The 18,328-nt window shown below is 47.6% G+C and overlaps 2 protein-coding genes across 7 annotated transcripts in view; one reads left to right on the top strand and one right to left on the bottom strand.

The window, feature by feature from the left end:
- PPP1R13L (protein phosphatase 1 regulatory subunit 13 like) overlaps positions 1-18,328 on the bottom strand; it is a 228,261-nt gene that overhangs the window by 90,108 nt on the left and 119,825 nt on the right. The window lies entirely within an intron of this gene.
- KLC3 (kinesin light chain 3) overlaps positions 1-18,328 on the top strand; it is a 28,188-nt gene that overhangs the window by 3,519 nt on the left and 6,341 nt on the right. For 3 of the 6 annotated variants that reach the window (XM_081200425.1, XM_081200428.1, XM_081200423.1), the window contains exons 2-8: positions 2,304-2,684; positions 5,699-5,926; positions 7,908-7,986; positions 10,041-10,263; positions 11,832-11,919; positions 14,312-14,413; positions 14,988-15,161. In XM_081200425.1, coding sequence (XP_081056551.1) covers positions 2,385-2,684; positions 5,699-5,926; positions 7,908-7,986; positions 10,041-10,263; positions 11,832-11,919; positions 14,312-14,413; positions 14,988-15,161 — 1,194 coding nt within the window. In that variant the 5' untranslated portion in view covers positions 2,304-2,384. The other 3 variants (XM_081200424.1, XM_081200427.1, XM_081200426.1) reach the window with 3 other exon arrangements.

The raw sequence follows: 18,328 nt of genomic DNA, 5'->3' as shown, positions 1-18,328 counted from the left end.
GATGGCCGCCAACTTGGATGGCTTTGAAAAAGGATTTGACAAATTAATGGAGGAGGAGAGGGCTATTGATGCCTATTAGCTCTGCTCTCCCCAGTTGGAGGCAGCAAAACGTCTCAAAACCAGAAGGAGAGGGCTCTGTGTTCGAATCCTGATTGCAGGTTTCCCATAATTGGCGTCTGGTCAGCTACTTTGAAAGAGGATGCTGGACCAGATGGTTCCCTCTTTGGCCTGATCCAGCAACCTCCTCTTATGTTCTGTTGTAGTCGAAAACATCTGGAAGATCCCTAGGTGGGAAAGGCTGCCCTGAGTCAATGATCCGGCGTGTTTTCTCGCCTTCTTAAGCACTCACTTCGTGTTTTTTGCACAGAGGCAGAGAACTCTCTGCCAGCAAACGCGTCTCGGCTTGTTCTGGCGGGCGCGTCCGCTGGCGGGACCTGTTCTGGCGAGAGCCGAGGTGGCGAAGGGAAGCTGGCGGGGCGAAACCTTCCCAAGAGGTGAGAAGGGAGCCGGCCAAACCGTCTCCCATGGGGGTCCGCCAAACCTTGGACTAAGCTCAGCTTGTCTGCTGCAGTTTATCTCCTGTCTGGCTGGTGAGATCACCATCCTTTCTTGGTGTGGGGTTTTTACTTTGTATTGCTAAATCCCAAACTTAGAGCAAACTTGCATCCAGTGCCAGAAAATATTGCAGGTGTTAATTTTCCTCCCCATAACATTTCTGAATTTGGGTTCTTTTAATAAAAAGCATTGGAAAAATCTGATTCCCAGCTCCCAGTTATTCCTTTAGAATTTTAGAGTTTTATTTGGTAGCGTATATTTTTAAACCGAAATCATATATTGATAATTTTTAGCTTAATTTGCTTTTTAGCATTCAATCTTATAATAAGGATGAACATTTTATATTCCAATGTGCAAACTGTTTAAGGGATTATTTATGTAATATATAAATCCTGTTGAATAAAAATAAAATAAGTGATGGATTCTGGCTTAGTGGATCGAGAGCAAAAAGAGAGTAGGGCTTGGAAGTGGCCCTGAAATAATGATAATTTTATTACTGCCCTTCGGCTTGGAATCAACTTGATCCCCTTCCCCTCTTTCCTTTTTCCTTTCTCCTTCTGTGATGAAACTCTTATTTGGGGACTTCCCTGGCTTTTTTCTGGCCCACGTAGGACCAGTCCGGATAGTTGGCCTTGGTGAAGATTTGACGTTTTCATCCCCAAAAAAGTTTTTGATTTGAGTTTCTACTGAAATGAGGCTGCATTTTAACGTTGTAGTTTAATCTTGTTTTTAAGTTGTATTTTAATCAATTGTTTTTATAACTGGTGTTTGCCGCCCTGAGCCCTGTCTTGAATGGGGAGGGCAGGGTATAAATAAAATTTATTATGATTACAGTGGTACCTTGGGTTAAGAACTTAATTCGTTCCGGAGGTCCGTTCTTAACCTGAAACTGTTCTTAACCTGAAGCACCACTTTAGCTAAAGGGGTCTCCTGCTGCTGCCGTGCCGCCGCCACTCGATTTCTGTTCTTGTTCTGAAGCAAAGTTCTTAATCTGAGGTACTATTTCTGGGTTAGTGGAGTCTGTAACCTGAAGTGTATATAACCTGAAGTGTATGTAACCCGAGGTACCACTGTACAGTAATGCATCAAACATTAAAAGCTTCCCTGAACAGGGCTGCCTTCAGATGTCTTCTGAATGTCTGGTAGTTTTTTATCTCTTTGACATCTGGTGGGAGGGCATTCCACAAGGTGGGCGCCACCACCGAGAAGGCCCTCTGCCTGGTTCCCTGTAACTTGGCTTCTTGCAGTGAGGGAACCACCAGAAGGCCCTCAGAGCTGGACCTCAGTATCCGGGCTGAACGATGGGGGTGGAGATGCTCCTTCAGATATACAGTGGTACCTTGGGTTAAGAACTTAATTCGTTCCGGAGGTCTGTTCTTAACCTGAAACTGTTCTTAACCTGAAGCACCACTTTACCTAATGGGGCCTCCAGCTGCCGTCACGCCGCTGGAGCACGATTTCTGTTCTCATCCTGAAGCAAAGTTCTTAACCCGAGGTACTATTTCTGGGTTAGCGGAGTCTGTAACCTAAAGCGTATGTAACCTGAAGCGCCTGTAACCCGAGGTACCACTGTATTATTATTATGATGATGATGATGATGATGATGACTTATACCCTGCTCACCTGGCTGGGTTTCTGAGTCTGCGCAGAGTGCCAATCAGCCCTCACTGCTGGGATCGGAGGAGAAGCTACATTCTCGAAAGCCGCAACTCGGGCCTTGACCCCAGCACCTATTTTTCTTATTCCAGAAGCTGAGCATCGCCCAAAGGGCGGAGACACCATCTTTGGGCTCCTCTTCCCCTCTCCTTCCCGGCTGACTTGACCCCGCCATGTCAGTCCTGGTGGAGATTGGCGACAACCAATCAGAGAGGATGACGGCCGACGACATCATCGTCCACACGCGGCAGGTGATGAAAGGGCTGGAGGCTCTACGCAGCGAGAACAAGAGCATCCATCACCGGCTGCAGGAGGCTTTGCTGAGGGACAGGCAGCTACTGGACGAGAGAGAGGAGGCCGTGGAGGCAGATGCGGAGGCCGTGAACATCCAGGCGCTGGAGCTGCTGGAGGAAAAGCACGACCTCGTCTATAAGAGTCTGGAAGGGATTGAGCTGGGAATTGCGGAGGCCCAGGTATGCTGCAGCGAAGCCATTGGCTGGGCTGCTGTGATGTCACGGAATGTCCGCCAGAGTTCCAGCTTCGGAGGGTGGCGGGTGCTCACAATTTCTGGGAAGGAACCCAAATCTGGGTGCAGTTGGGAGTTGTGGGGAGAACCTGAGGGGTTTTAGGAATCTGTGGGGGCAAGGCCTTATCCCCCCACATTAGAAAGTGGGGGGAAGAGGTGCCAGAGAGGCAGGCTGGGGTGGTGATGCTGGGGATCGTGGCCACCTCACCTGCAAAAGGATACGGTAGAGTTGGGAAAGCTTTGGGAAAGGGCGACCAAAATGATCGAGGGGATGGAGCGATTGCAAAAGCTGCAGCGTTTGAGGGTTTTCAGTTTGGAGAAAAAGCGAGGAAGGGGGCCGCAGGATAGTCGATTGTAAAATTACCGTATTTTTCGCTGTATAGGACGCACCGGACCATAGGAGGGGGAGAACAGGGGGAAAAAATTCTTCCCCTCTCTGCTCAGCGCCCCTTCAGCGAAGCGGCAGGAGAAATGGAGCCCCTTCCATTTCTCCTCCCGCTTCGCTGAAGGGGCGCTGCGCTGCTCTCCCTCTCCGCTGAAGCCAGGAGACTCTTGCTTTCCCAGCTTCAGCAAAAGGAACCCGAATCCTCCGGAGCGCAGCAGGACCTCCCGCTGTGTCCCAGAGGCTTCAGGCAGCTATCACTGAAACCTGGAGAGCAAGAGGGGTCGGTGTGCACCAACCCCTTCGCTCTCCAGGCTTCAGCGAAAGCAACGCAAAGCCTCTGGAGCACGGAGAGAGCGCTCCCTCTGCGCTTTGCATTGCTATCGCTGAAGCCAAGGAGCCTGCATTCGCTCCATAGGACACACACACATTTCCCCTTAATTTTTGGAGGGGAAAAAGTGCGTCCTATAGAGCGAAATATACGGTATGCGTGGCATGAGGAACGCAGCTAGAGAAAAGTTTTTTTCTGTGTTGTAACAAAAGAGCTCGTGAACATCGGATGAAGTTTAGGTTCAGGGCTGATAAAAGCAAGGATTTCTTTTTTTTACACATTTTGCTTTATTTAAGCCCACCTTCCCATCAAACTCAAGATGGTATTACACCTGTTGTCCCGCTTCTGAAACTTAATGCAATATAATTCATTGAATTCCAACACTTAAGTTTATTTAGTATATACAAAATTCAAATTTTGCACATAGTTTTGAATGAGGGTGGTTCAGTTTTCTGGAGCCTTTCCCCTTTGGCCCAGGGGTTATGGAGATGTTGCCCCTGGGCAGAGATTTTCCTGCAAAAGCCTTCCCTGGTACCCATGGCATCCACTACCCTGCCTTTCCCCGCTGCTGAAATTAGGCTCGAAAAGAGCATTATGTTGTAGCTAATAGAAAAGGTTGCTGTAATCAGTGTGTGCAACTCTTTTGGCAACTCCCGGTGCATTGTATAACAAACAATTTATGCTTTTGATAAAAGCCAGGACTTCTTCACGCAGCTCGTAGTTAACCTACGGAACTCCCTCCCACTGGAGACAGACAGGGATTGAAGGAATGGGTTTCCAAAATCTAAAATCTGACTGTGCAGGCAGTCTGAAACGGGCCCCAAAATCCTCATTTTTCCTTCTCCAAGGGTGCATGAGCTAAATGCATTAACCTGAGCACTTGAGCAAATGCATAACAAGAACACAGCTGTATAAACAAAGCTCTCTCCTTTATCAGTCCGTGACGCCTAATGAATGGCCTTGTCAGTTCCAAAGTGGAGCAGGGATGACACATCTGGGTCTTATCTTACCCCCTGACCACACAGACGCACAGACCTTGTCAGCCCCCGGGAATGGCGCCAGGAAACCCATTCCTTCAGGCTGCCCACCAACTTGGATGGCTTTAGAAGAGGATTAGGCAAATCCCAGCCACAAAGGCTGCCTCCTCTTTCCACTGTCAGAGGCAGCAATTGCTTCTGAATACCAGCTGCTTGTAACCGCAGGAAGGGAGATGATCCGCACTCGGATCCTGATGTTGGGTTTTCCACGGGGATCTGGTCGGCCGGCGAGAGAACAGGATGCTAGACTAGATGGGCCATTGGCCTGATCCAGCGGCCAGTCTCTTCTGATATTTTTATGGAACCTCCAGGTTCAGAGGCAGTCTATCTCGGTTCTATCTGACCTAGCCACTGTGATCCACGCGACAGTCACCTCCAGACTGGATTATTGTAACTCGCTCTACGTGGGGCTGCCCTTGAGACTGACCCAGAAACTCCAGCGGGTGCAGAATGCCGTGGTGAGACTCCTTACGGGGTCCTCGCTGCGAGATCACATTCACCCAGTGCTATACCAGCTGAACTGGCTCCCGGTGGAGTACAGGGTCAGGTTTAAGGTGCTGGTTTTAACCTTTAAAGCCCTATATGGCCTAGGACCCTCGTACCTACGGGACCGCCTCTCCTGGTATGTCCCATGGAGGACCTTACGGTCTTCAAACAAAAACATCTTGGAGGTCCCAGGCCTCAGAGAGGTTAGGCTGGCCTCAACTAGAGCCAGGGCCTTCTCGGCTGTGGCTCCAACCTGGTGGAACGCTCTGTCACAAGAGACCAGGGCCCTGCGGGACTTGACATCTTTCCGCAGGGCCTGCAAGACAGAGCTGTTCCACCAGGCCTTTGGTCAGGGCGCAGCCTGACTCCCTCCTCTGGCAATCTGCACAGAATTTTTGCTTAATGGTTGCCATCAATTCTGATTTTAATTATTTTTTATAATGAAATGTTTTTAGAATGTTGGATTATTTGGTTGTTGTTAGCCGCCCTGAGCCCGGCTTCGGCTGGGGAGGGTGGGATATAAATAAAAATTATTATTATTATTATTATTATTATTATTATTATTATTATTATTATTATTATTCTATGGAGCATTTGGCCACTGTGAGAAAAGGATAGTGGGCTGTTTGGGGGAGCTGTTGTCGTGGGGGCTGCAGAAGTTTAGAGTTTGCAAAGAGTCCACCTGCAAACCCAGTTTCCTTCCTCCATCTCGCCCTGCCCCACAGATGATGGTAGCTCTGTCCTCTCACATCGGGTCGCTGGAGGCGGAGAAGCAGAAGCTACGGGCACAGGTCAAGCGTCTCTGCCAGGAGAACCTCTGGCTGCGGGACGAGTTGGCGCTCACCCAACTGCGCCTTCAGCACAGCGAGGAATCGGTGGCGCAGTTGGAGGAGGAAAAGAAGCACCTGGAATTCCTCAACCAGCTCAGGCAATACGACCCGAGGGATGACCAGGTACGGACAGCGGGATGTGGCAGCCGTTCAGTCCCCAAAATGAGAGGTGCAGGGACGTCCGAAGCTGCCTTCTACTGAATCTGTAATGCTGGACAGAGCTCTCTAAGCATGCGCAAAGTGTCTTGTCCTTACTCCCAGCAAATCTGAAACCTACCCAGGTTTAGAGGGTGAGCCACGGAGGCAAGCGGCCTCTCGGCAGCCGTTAGCCCCAGCACCTTTGAAAACTAACCAGACACCCTCGCTTATTCATTCCACCAGGCCTTGTTGAGCAGGGAACCAGGCAGAGGGCCTTCTCGGTGGTGGCGCCCACCCTGTGGAACGCCCTCCCACCAGATGTCAAGGAGTACAACAACTACCAGACTTTTAGAAGACATCTGAAGGCAGCCCTGTTTAGGGAAGCTTTTAATGTTTTATAGATTATTGTATTTTAATATTTTGTTGGAAGCCGCCCAGAGTGGCTGGGGAAACCCGTCCAGATGGGCAGGGTATAAATAAATTATTATTATTATTATTATTATTAATTGGAGCAGATCCTCAGACCCCACCCAAAAGGAGATGTTCGAAATGCTCGTCCTGCAAAGCTCCCCGAATCACATTTCCAATCTCCCTTGGTTTTCAGGAATGCAGTATTTTGAATATGCAGCTGCTGTATAGCCAGGCCAGACCGCCTGGCCCATGTAGTAGTAGTAGTAGTAGTAATTATTATTATTATTATTATTATTATTATTATTATTATTATTTATTCATTCATTCATTCATTCATTCATACATACATACCCTGCCCATCTGGCTGGGTTTCCCCAGCCACGCTGGGTGGCTCCCAACAGAATTAATGGATAATAATAGTTTAAAAAAGATAAAACATCAGACATTAAAAACTTCCCTGAACAGGGCTGCCTTCAGGTGTCTTCTAAAAGTCTGGTACTTGTTGTTCTCTTTGACATCTGGTGGGAGGACGTTCCACAGGGCGGGTGCCACCACCGAGAAGGCCCTCTGCCTGGTTCCCTGTAACTTGGCTTCTCGCAGGGAGGGAACCGCCAGAAGGCCCTCAGCGCTGGACCTCAGTGTCCGGGTAGAACGATGGGGGTGGAGGCGCTCCTTTAGGTATACTGAGCCTTTGAGGCCTTTTAGGGCTTTCAAGGTCAACACCAACACTTTGAATTGTGCTCGGAAACATACTGGGAGCCAGTGTAGGTCTTTCAAGACCAGTGTTATATGGTCTCGGCGGCCGCTCCCAGTCCCCAGTCTAGCTGCTGCATTCTGGATTAGTTGTAGTTTCCGGGTCACCTTCAAAGGTAGCCCCATGTAGAACGCATTGCAGTATTCAAAGCGGGAGATAACCAGAGCATGCACCACTCTGGCAAGACAGTCTGTGGGCATGGAGGGTCTCATCCTGTGTACCAGATGGAGCTGGTAGACAGCCGCCCTGGACACAGAATGGACCTGCGCTTCCATGGGCAGCTGTGAGTCCAAAATGACTCCCAGGCTGCGCAACTGGTCCTCAATTCAAAGTGTTGGTGTTGACCTTTAAAGCCCTAAACGGCCTCGGTCCAGTATACCTGAAGGAGCTTCTCTACCCCCATCGTCCTGCCCGGACACTGAGGTCCAGCGCTGAGGGGCTTCTGGCGGTTCCCTCCCTGCGAGAAGCCAAGTTACAGGGAACCAGGCAGAGGGCCTTTTCGGTAGTGGCGCCCGCCCTGTGGAACGCCCTCCCACCAGATGTCAAAGAGATAAACAACTACCTGACATTTAGAAGACATCTTAAGGCAGCCCTCTTTAGGGAAGCTTTAATGTGTGACATTTTAGTGTATTTTTGGTCTCTGTGGAAGCTGCCCAGAGTGGCTGGGGAAACCCAGCCAGATGGGCGGGGTACAAATAATAAATTATTATTATTATTATTATTATTATTATTATTATTATTATTATTATTATTATTATTTATTTCTAAACCAGGAGATGCGGGACTTTACTCTCTTTGCAGGCGGAGAAGGACGACTCGGAGCAGAGGAAGGACAGCCTGTCTTCGCTCTTCCCCAACGATGACGATGAGCAGAGGCAGGGTGCGTACATGGGCCGATGATGCGCGTTAACCTGCGCATGTCTTTTGAGGCTTAACCCCAACTTGTGATGAAACCGAGGCCCGTCCAGAGGTTCAGTTGGAGCTCATTTCTGGCTTCAAGTCAACTTTCTGTTTCCAGTTGCACAAAAGCAGCACCTCAGGCCGGCATTACCCAACTGGGTGCCCTCCTTTTGGGGTGGGGGGCGGGACTACAGTGGTCCCTTGGTTCTCAAACGCTTTGGTACTCAAACAACTTGGAACCCAAACACTGCAAACCAGAAAGCAGGTGTTCTGGTTTGCAACCTTTTTTCGGAAGCCGAAAATTCTCCAATTTGAGTGTTACGCTTCCGATTTGAGTGTTACGCTGAGGTCTGCCTGTTTTTGCAATTTATTTTGCGTTTTTGCGGCTCTTTTCGTTTTGTTTTTGCGACGGTGAGGAACCCAGTTCAGCTACCGACTGACTGATTGTGCGATTGCAGTACATTGTTCATTGCTTTCATTTTACGGATCAATGGTCTTGTTAGATCAGGCTTCCTCAAACTCGGCGCTCCAGATGTTTTGATCGTCCCATCATCCCTGACCACTGGTTCTGCTAGCTAGGGATCATGGGAGTTGTAGGCAAAAAACATCTAGGGGGGCCGAGTTTGAGGAAGCTTGTGTTAGATAGCAAAATTCATGTTAAGTTGCTGTTTTAGGGGTTGGTTGCAGCAATGATCCTGAATCCCAGTCGATGGAAACAGCAGGAGGGGAGATTTGCTCTTCTTGCTTGAATTCTGCTTTGCTGGTTTCGCACAGGCAGATGGTTGGCCACTGCGAAGGCAGGATGCTGGATTAGACTGGCCCTTGGCCTGATCCAGCACCCTCTTCTTGGGTTCGTTCTTATTTCCCTTCCCTGGTGTGGTGACCCCGCGGTCAGAGATAGAATGTCTTGGGAAAGTAGAATTAAGTGATTGCCTAGTAACCTAAAACTCCCACTGGTCTTCTTTCTGGTAGCTAGACAGGAGGGCCAGTTTTCGGCTGGGTTACACGGGGTTGCGTTTAACCTTCACCCCACCCCAGTGAAGGCCACATTCTAACCCAGTGGGTGGTTTCTCCCGCTTGTGGGGGGCCGTGGGGTGACCTGGGGGCAGCGCTAATAGGCAAAGGGAGGGCGCTTGGAGGTGCGAACAAGTATCCGGGCATCACAGGATCAAATCAATCAGTTTTGTTGAACTAATTAAACTCAATAGTTTTGAACAAATGTGCAATTAATTATTCCCGATTATAATTTTATTGGGACACGGGTGGCGCCGTGGGTTAAACCACAGAGCCTAGGATTTGCTGATCAGAAGGTCAGCGGTTCGAATCCCCGCGATGGGGTGAGCTCCCGTTGCTCAGTCCCTGCTCCTGCCAACCTAGCAGTTCGAAAGCACGTCAAAGTGCAAGTAGATAAATAGGTACCGCTCCAGCGGGAAGGTAAACGGCGTTTCCGTGCGTTGCTCTGGTTCACCAGAAGCAGCTTAGTCCTGCTGGCCACATGACCCGGAAGCTGTACACCGGCTCCCTCAGCCAATAAAGCGAGATGAGCGCCACAACCCCAGAGTCGTCCGCGACTGGACCTAATGGTCAGGGGTCCCTTTACCGTTACCTTATAATTTTATTGTGACATTATCTTCCTTAGTGGGTTGTGCAAACTGCTATTCTGAATAACACTGAGTTTCTGGAACCGAGGGACAGTGGCTCTCAAAAGTTTGGGAAGCACTGTTCTTCTTTTTGTTAAATCATTTGTATTAATTTTCCAATAAAAAACATCCAATTAACATATCAAATCACAATCCAATAAAAAACTAAAATAAAAAAAGGTTGAATTATCTTCCAAATTGCAATTATTAATTTTGGGGGCTTTCCATAACCTTGAAGCATAACTCCAAATCTCAATCCTGGCGCCCGTCGTTGTTTCCATATTTCCACATTAGAAGCACTGTTCTAACCCCCCGACATTTTTGGATGGGTTCTGGGTTCAAGAATCTCCTCCTGCAATGGGCCCGACTTACCTGTCTCTCTCGTCTGTGGCAGGAGGGAGCCCGAGCGCAGCCGCTTCAGCCGCTCAGCAAGGGGGCTACGAGATCCCGGCGCGGCTTCGGACCCTCCACAACCTGGTGATCCAGTACGCCTCCCAGGGGCGCTACGAAGTGGCCGTCCCCCTCTGCAAACAGGCGCTGGAAGACCTAGAGAAGAGCTCTGGACACAGCCACCCAGATGTGGCCACCATGCTGAACATCTTAGCCTTGGTTTATAGGTAAGGGGGGTGGCAGGGGGCGTGTTGTGTGGGAAAGGGTCCCGGGCTGCTGAGAAGAGCCTTGGAAAGAGAAGACTTAGATCTTTGATTCCTGCATTGCATGGGGTTGGGCTAGATGGCCTTTGGGCGCCCCTGCCAACTCCCCAATTCTATAAGCATCCTCTGCAGGAACCTGAGGTTGCAACTTTTAGAGATGTCCTGCCGTGTTTGGCCAAGTCCTGCTGGCCAGCTCCTTCATCATGTGTGGCTGAGGCACCGATGCTTTTCATATGACATATATAGAATAATAATAATATTTTTTTATTTAAGCCCCGCCCTTCCCGGTTTAAAAACCCGGCTCAGGGCAGCTAACAGCAAATATAAAACATTGGTTAAAATGTGACTTTAAAACAGCATAAAAGACAGCATAAAATGCAACATCAATATCAATAAAATTCAAAAATTCAGGGATCATTTTTTGGGGGGAGGGGACCCCAGTCAGTACACATCGAATGATCACCAGGGCTAACTGGACAAGTTGGTCCTACTAGGGCCAGCAAGGAGACCAGGGAAGAATTTAAATATGGAGTCCCAGAAAGGGTTTCTTCGTAGAAGAGGAAAGGGAAAAGGGAATAGAGGATCAGGCTAACTCAAATTGAAGGCCATCTCTCTCTGTGTGTGTCTGTCTATCTATCTATCTATCATCTATCTATCTATCTATCTATCTATCTATCTATCTATCTATCTATCATCTATCATCTATCATCTATCATCTATAATTAAATTTTCTATTTTACAATTTAAAGTCCTCATTTATACATCCTTAAGTACCTCACCTGGAGTACTGTGTCCAGTTCTGGGCACCACAATTCAAGAAGGACACTGACAAACTGGAACGTGTCCAGAGGAGGGCAACCAAAATGGTCAAAGGCCTGGAAACGATGCCTTATGAGGAACGGCTAAGGGAGCTGGGCATGTTTAGCCTGGAGAAGAGGAGGTTAAGGGGTGATATGATAGCCATGTTCAAATATATAAAAGGATGTCATATAGAGGAGGGAGAAAGGTTGTTTTCTGCTGCTCCAGAGAAGCGGACACGGAGCAATGGATCCAAACTACAAGAAAGAAGATTCCACCTAAACATTAGGAAGAACTTCCTGACAGTAAGAGCTGTTTGACAGTGGAATTTGCTGCCAAGGAGTGTGGTGGAGTCTCCTACTTTGGAGGTCTTTAAGCAGAGGCTTGACAACCATATGTCAGGAGTGCTCTGATGGTGTTTCCTGCTTGGCAGGGGGTTGGACTCGATGGCCCTTGGGGTCTCTTCCAACTCTAGGATTCTATGATTCTAAGTTATCAACGACTTCCCTTCTTCTCTTTCCATGGTTCACGTTACATATAATAAATCCCTGCATAGTTTACAAAAACTATACCGTTCAGTACTCCATTATTGCATCCACCAAAACTTATTTACACTGTTGAATTCATCTCAACGCTGCCAGCGTTTTCAGCTGTACGCTGTTATTTCTCATATATTCAATAAACATTTTCGAATCTCCTGTTTCTTTCCATGCTGCCGACTTCTTCCGCCGCAGGGACCAGAACAAGTACAAGGAGGCCACAGAGCTGCTGAACGATGCCCTTGATATCCGGGAGCAGACGCTGGGTGTGGAGCACCCTGCTGTGAGTGTCCATCTGGGGCTCGGTGGAGGGTGATGCTGCTTGCGTCCTGTTAAGTCTTCTCTTCCTTGTGTCTTCTCCTCTAGGAGTATTTGGATGGGGGGGGCAGAGATCATTTGTGCTGGTCCCGTGGGTTAATGGAGAAGCGAGGTCCAAGTCCAGTCTGAGGTCAAAGGTGCAATATGGAGGCAGTCCGTAAAAGCTGGAGCTGGGTGCAGGGCAGGGAGTCAGGTGAGGTCAGGAACGCAGGACAGGCTTCAGGCAGGAACAGGTTACCAACAACGTTGCTCCCGCAACCTGGGACTGGGCTGGCCGGCTTTTATCTGCCCCGAGGCATAGGGCGGCCCCGATCCACAGGTGACTCACCTCTCCTGGCCTGGAAGCGAGCACTCCTCCTGCGGGAACTTAGTTCCCTCTGCCTCTCTGCCCTGAGCCTCTGCAGCTCAGGAGAGGCTGGAGGGTTACTGGACCCAGAGGCAACCTCAGCTTCCCCTGACGGGGCTGAGAGTGGAGCACCTGCAGGCAATGGGTCCTCCATCACCTCAGGAGCCAGAGCAGACTCAGCTGGTGCCTGCACCTGAGGATCCAGCACAGCTGAGGACCCTTCAGGCTCAGGCCCCAGCTGGTTATGGAGATGGGGAATCCTGTGCAGGCTGGGATCCCTCAGGTTCAGCATCCGAGTCCGAATCCCAGGCCATCACACCATTTTTCTTGGGAGGGGCAGGTCACTCTCTTAGTAAAAATACAACTCTTCTGGATGCCCTTGGGATGCTCCCAAAGATTTGTTGTTTTTTTAGTCTTTTAGTCGTGTCCGTCTCTCCGTGACCCCCTGGACCAGAGCACGCCAGGCACTCCTGTCTTCCACTGCCTCCCACGGTTTAGTCAAACTCATGCTGGTAGCTTCGAGAACACTGTCCCACCATCTCGTCCTCTGTCGTCCCCTTCTCCTTGTGCCCTCCATCTTTCCCAACATCAGGGTCTTTTCCAGGGAGTCTTCTCTTCTCCTGAGGTGGCCAAAGTCTTGGAGCCTCAGCTTCAGGATCTGTCCTTCCAGTGAGCACTCAGGGCTGATTTCCTTCAGAATGGAGAGGTTGGATCTTCTTGCAGTCCATGGGACTCAAGAGTCTCCTCCAGCACCAGCATTCAAAAGCATCAACTCTTCGGTGATCAGCCTTCTTTATGGTCCAAGCTCCCAAAGATGCAGTGTTTAAAAGGTGCTAGGCCTTAGAGGAGGTGTGTGAGGAGAGCTTGGATGATGCCCCTCCCCAAATGGTGCAGTTAGTGCCAGATGCTGCAGCACAATTGCTGACAGCATTGAGGAATCATCTGCATGGAAGTCCTGCGCTCAGAGGTCTGCTCAGAGGATGCTGATTTGGTACCTGCCCAAGTTCAGGGTGTTGCTATTAGTACAGTGGTACCTCAGGTTACAAGGGACGCGGGTGGCGCTGTGGGTTAAATCACAGAGCCTAGCGCTTGCCGATCAGAAGGTCGCCGGTTCGAATCCCTGCAACAGGGTGAGCTCCCGTTGCTCGGTCCCTGCTCCTGCCAACCTAGCAGTTCAAAAGCATGTCAGAGTGCAAGTAGATAAATAGGTACCACTCCGGCGGGAAGGTAAATGGCGTTTCCGTGCGCTGCTCTGGTTCGCCAGAAGCGGCTTAGTCCTGCTGGCCACATGACCCGGAAGCTGTACGCTGGCTCCCTCGGCCAGTAAAGCGAGATGAGTGCTGCAACCCCCGAGTCGTCCGCGACTGGACCTAATGGTTAGGGGTCCCTTTACCTTTACCTCAGGTTACATACGCTTCAGGTTACATACGCTTCAGGTTACAGACTCTGCTAACCCAGAAATAGTACCTTGGGTTAAGAACTTTGCTCCAAGATGAGAACAGAAATCGCACGGCGTCAGCGGGAGGCCCCATTAGCTAAAGTGGTGCTTCAGGTTATGAACAGTTTCAGGTTAAGAACGGACCTCCGGAACGAATTAACTTCTTAACCCGAGATACCACTGTACTGTTGTTTTTATTTTGATTCTGCATTTTGTGGTTTTATATTTTGATTTTATTCTGTCAACCGCCCTGATACCTCCTGTATATACAGTGGTACCAGAAAAACAAATAATAACAATAAGATACTGTGTATAAAATAATAAATGAGATACAGTACAATGAGAATAATCGGAAGTTTATTTTATTTCATTTAATCCATCCTTTATCTTTTATTTTCTTCTTTTTCTCTCTCTTTTTTCCCCTTCTTTTTCTACATAAAGTATGTCCATGTAGCTTGTAGAAAATCTAACATGGTGTATTGTTGTGTAAATTTGTGTTGAATGCTTAATAAAGGTTTTTTTTTAAAAAAATAAAAAAAGGAATAAACAGACCTTTCCTCCTGTTTCTGACAGGTGGCCGCCACTCTTAATAACCTGGCCGTGCTCTACGGCAAGAGGGGGAAGTACACGGAAGCCGAGCCGCTCTGCAAAAGAGCCTTAGAGATCAGAGAGAAGGTACAGGCTTTACCGGAGGCCCCAAGAAAAACCGTATTCAACCTGTCTTAAGGACTAGAAACTTAACCTCGCTTTTAAAAAAACCAGACAGACAGACAAGGTTCCAATTACGCTGATCTCAGCACTCAGACTCTGACCAGACCCAGAATTGCGGAATACACAATACTTTCAAATTCACATTTTAACAGTAGGATGGTCTGACAATATCAACCTCTTTCTGGTCTCTGCAACTAAAGCGGTGTGTGTGCGTGTGCATGTGCACTGCATCAATCTGCATTTTTAAAAAGAAAAGTACACAAACTCGCATTTCTTTTCTCCCAAAACTTGTTTTTTTTTTTAAAAAAAAAAAGCTGAGAATGAATGCATTTATATCTCACCATTTCCACCCCCCGCCCCCCGAGGAGCTCTAGATGGTATATGCCTGGTTTCCCCTCCTCCTTCATTTAATCCCCATCACAACAGCCCTGCAAGGCATGCCAGGCTGAGAGAGGCAGTGACACCCAGTGGGAGGATCTGAACCCTGGTCTCTCCCAGGTCCCAATGCTAGAATCTCTTACCCGCTCTTGTTTTTTAGGTCTTGGGCACCGATCACCCAGACGTGGCCAAGCAGCTGAACAACCTGGCGCTCCTGTGCCAGAACCAGGGGAAGTTTGAGGAGGTGGAGCAGTACTACCAGAGGGCTCTCTGCATCTACCAGACCCGGCTGGGGCCCGGCGACCCAAACGTGGCCAAGACCAAGAACAACCTGGTAAACGATGGGGAGACGTTTTGTGTGTGTGTCGGCCAGAGGACGTTTACTTTTCAGGATCAAAATAAAAAAATTCCTTCCAGTAGCACCTTAAAGACCAACTAAGTTAGTTCTTGGTATGAGCTTTCATGTGCACGCACACTTCTTCAGATACACTGAAACAGAAGTTGCCAGATCCTTCTATATAGTGAGAAGGTGGGGAGGGGTATTACTCAGAAGGCTGGTGGGAATGGGAGATTGGCAGATAGCTGAGATGAGCCTGTTGACGACTCTTAACGACTGTAATAGGTGTTACAGGAAAAGGCAAGGGGTGAGAAGGTGAGAAATGGCTTAGTCATGTATAATGTATACTTTTCAGGATATTTCAGAAGAGCCTGGCCACTAGAGATCCATCTAGTCCAGCATCCTCGCAGTGGCCAAATAACCCTAAGAACCTAGGAAACAAGGTAGACTGCCTCTGGAGCTGGAGGCTCCACAAGAACCTAAGAACTGGCAGCAGCAGCAGCAGCAGCAGCAGCAACAACAACAACAACAACAACAACAACAACAACAACAACAACAACAACAACAATAATAATAATAATAATAATAAATTTATTATTTATACCCCGTCCATCTGGCCGGGCTTCCCCAGCCACTCTGGGCGGCTTCCAACAAAATATTACAATACCGTAATCCAGCAAACATTAAAAGCTTCCCGAAACAGGGCTGCCTTCAGATGTCTTCTAGAAGTCTGGTAGTTGTTCTGTTTGACATCTGGTGGGAGGACGTTCCACAAGGCAGGCGCCACCACCGAGAAGGCCCTCTGCCTGGTTCCCTGTAACTTGGCTTCTCGCAATGAGCGAACCGCCAGAAGGCCCTCGGCGCTGGACCTCAGTGTCCGGGCAGAACGTTGGGGGTGGAGACGCTTCTTCAGGTATACTGGGCCTTTGAGGCCGTTTAGGTCTTTAAAGGTCAGCACCAACACTTTGAATTGTGCTCGGAAACGTCCTGGGAGCCAATGCAGATCTCTCAGGACCGGTGTTACGTGGTCTCAGGGGCCGCTCCCAGTCCCCAGTCTAGCTGCCGCATTCTGGATTAGTTGTAGTTTCCGGGTCACCTTCAAAGGTAGCCCCACGTAGAGTGCATTGCAGTAGTCCAAGCATTCCGAAGCATCGCTGTCTCCAACTGCCAGAGGCAGAGCATGGTCATTGTGGCTGGTAGCCATCAGTAGACCTCTCCTCCATGAGTTTATTACTGACTTTCTCAATAATCAAAAGGTCCCAAAATGATTTACAAGAGTAAAATACAGTAGGAAAAAAATACACAGAAATCAAGAGTAAAAGCATCCCATGATTGGCGCAGCCCAAACGATGACAAGGTTGTTGCCAGGCAGGCTTCCCAGGTGGGTGGACATTTAACAGACAGGATCTACTATAGAAGATGACTATTCAGCAACACGACTGCCCTGGTCATTGCAGGACTGTTCGACTTAGGGGTTCCTTTTGACTTACTCGGTTCTGGTGTTTCATTTAGAAATGGTTCATAATGATTCAGTATTTGTGCTGTTTTTAATGTATTGTAACAACAGCGATGAGGTGTTCTTGTGCACAAACAACACACATTTCAATATTTGCAGCATTTGCACAACAGCCACTTTAAAGCTTTATCTTTCATTTATTTTTGCAATGGCTTTGCTGCCTCGGCGCAACTCAGGAAAAAGCCACCGATTGCAAAGATCAGCCATTATATATATATGCATGCAATATGACTGCGGAAGAATAGAAAAATCCGCAAGCAGGATTTCCTAGGTGATAAAGGTTAGGCTGTTCTTGGAGATGAAAAAACGTTCGGCTGGAGGTTCCAGCTGTCAGTGCAAATTAAAACCAGCTAAAATTCAGCCTAGGTTATCAAAGTGCAAAGTGCAACTTACTTACAGGGGAACAGGCCCCGTAAAAAGGGTTTCATTGCCAGTACATAAAATTAGAATGATGTAAAAGCTAGTTAATTGTTTTTTCGTTTTTTCTTTTTTTGTATTTTTCAGGTTTATATATTTCACTGATTTTGCAATCATTTTGACATTTCAAAATCGACTTCCTTCCCCCTCTTTCTACGGTCCTTAAATTTATTTTTAATATCTTCTGCGTATCCAAATTAACTTAATTCGCTCATTTATTCATCTTCTTTAAGTATAAACTCTTGTGAAACGGCAGGTTATTACAATAATCCTGCCAATTTTTCTTATCTGTTTAGTTTATCTGCAAACATTCAATAAACCATTTCCGTTCTTTTATAAAAAGTTTATCTTGATTTCTTATTCTTCCGGTGAGTCCCACCATTTCTGCATATTCCATAAGTTTTTGTATCCGTTCTTCCTTTGCTGGGACTTCTGCTTCTTTCCATTTTGGGGCAAGTAACATTCTTTCTACAGTAGTCGCATACATGAATAAATCTCTATACAGTTTAGGTAGTTCTGTCCTTATAATGCCCAAAAGGAAAGCCTCTGGGTTGATGTTTTTTTACAAACCTTATTTTAAACATCCTTTTCATTTCATTGTATATCATTTCCCAGTAAGCCTTTTTTTTAAAAAAAAAATTATTGGAAATTTTATTTACAACATAACATAACCCCCACCCCCCAATACAGAAATCCACCCTCATTAAACATGAACATAACATACAGTGAGCATAACATACAACAATACAAACAACCAAATAAAAGACTTCCTTTATCCTGTATCTGGCCTCCTTGATACTTCTTATGAACTGTTTCCTTTATGAATAATTATTAAGATTTTTCTAATTATAACTTAAATATCCACAAAGTCTCCTGCAGACATTAATCGAAACAAGTTCTAGGTATGTATTTTAGGGCACTGTTTTGTGAAGTATTCTCTGCATTTCCCCCATGCTTTTTGAAACTCTTGTCTAGTGTGATCTCTAATTGCCTCTGTTAATCTAGCCAGTTCAACATACTCTAACGGTTTGTCTTGCCATTCCTTTTTTGTTGGCACAGTTTCTTCCCCCCCCCCCCCCAGTTTTTAGCAATTAGGACCCTTCCGCTCCTGTGCCATAAAGGAATATTTTCTGATCTTCCCTTGCTGTACCTGTGTCCGTTATCCCTAGTAGAAAAGTTTCTGCATTTTTCATGAAGTTATACTTAAACATTTTTTTAAGCTCATCATATG

Source organism: Podarcis bocagei, assembly GCF_964188305.1.
Source record: "Podarcis bocagei genome assembly, chromosome: 7".
In the NCBI taxonomy this organism is placed as follows: Eukaryota; Metazoa; Chordata; class Lepidosauria; order Squamata; family Lacertidae; genus Podarcis; species Podarcis bocagei.
Note: the sequence above shows the minus strand (reverse complement) of the source record. Positions and strands in the feature narration are given on the sequence as shown.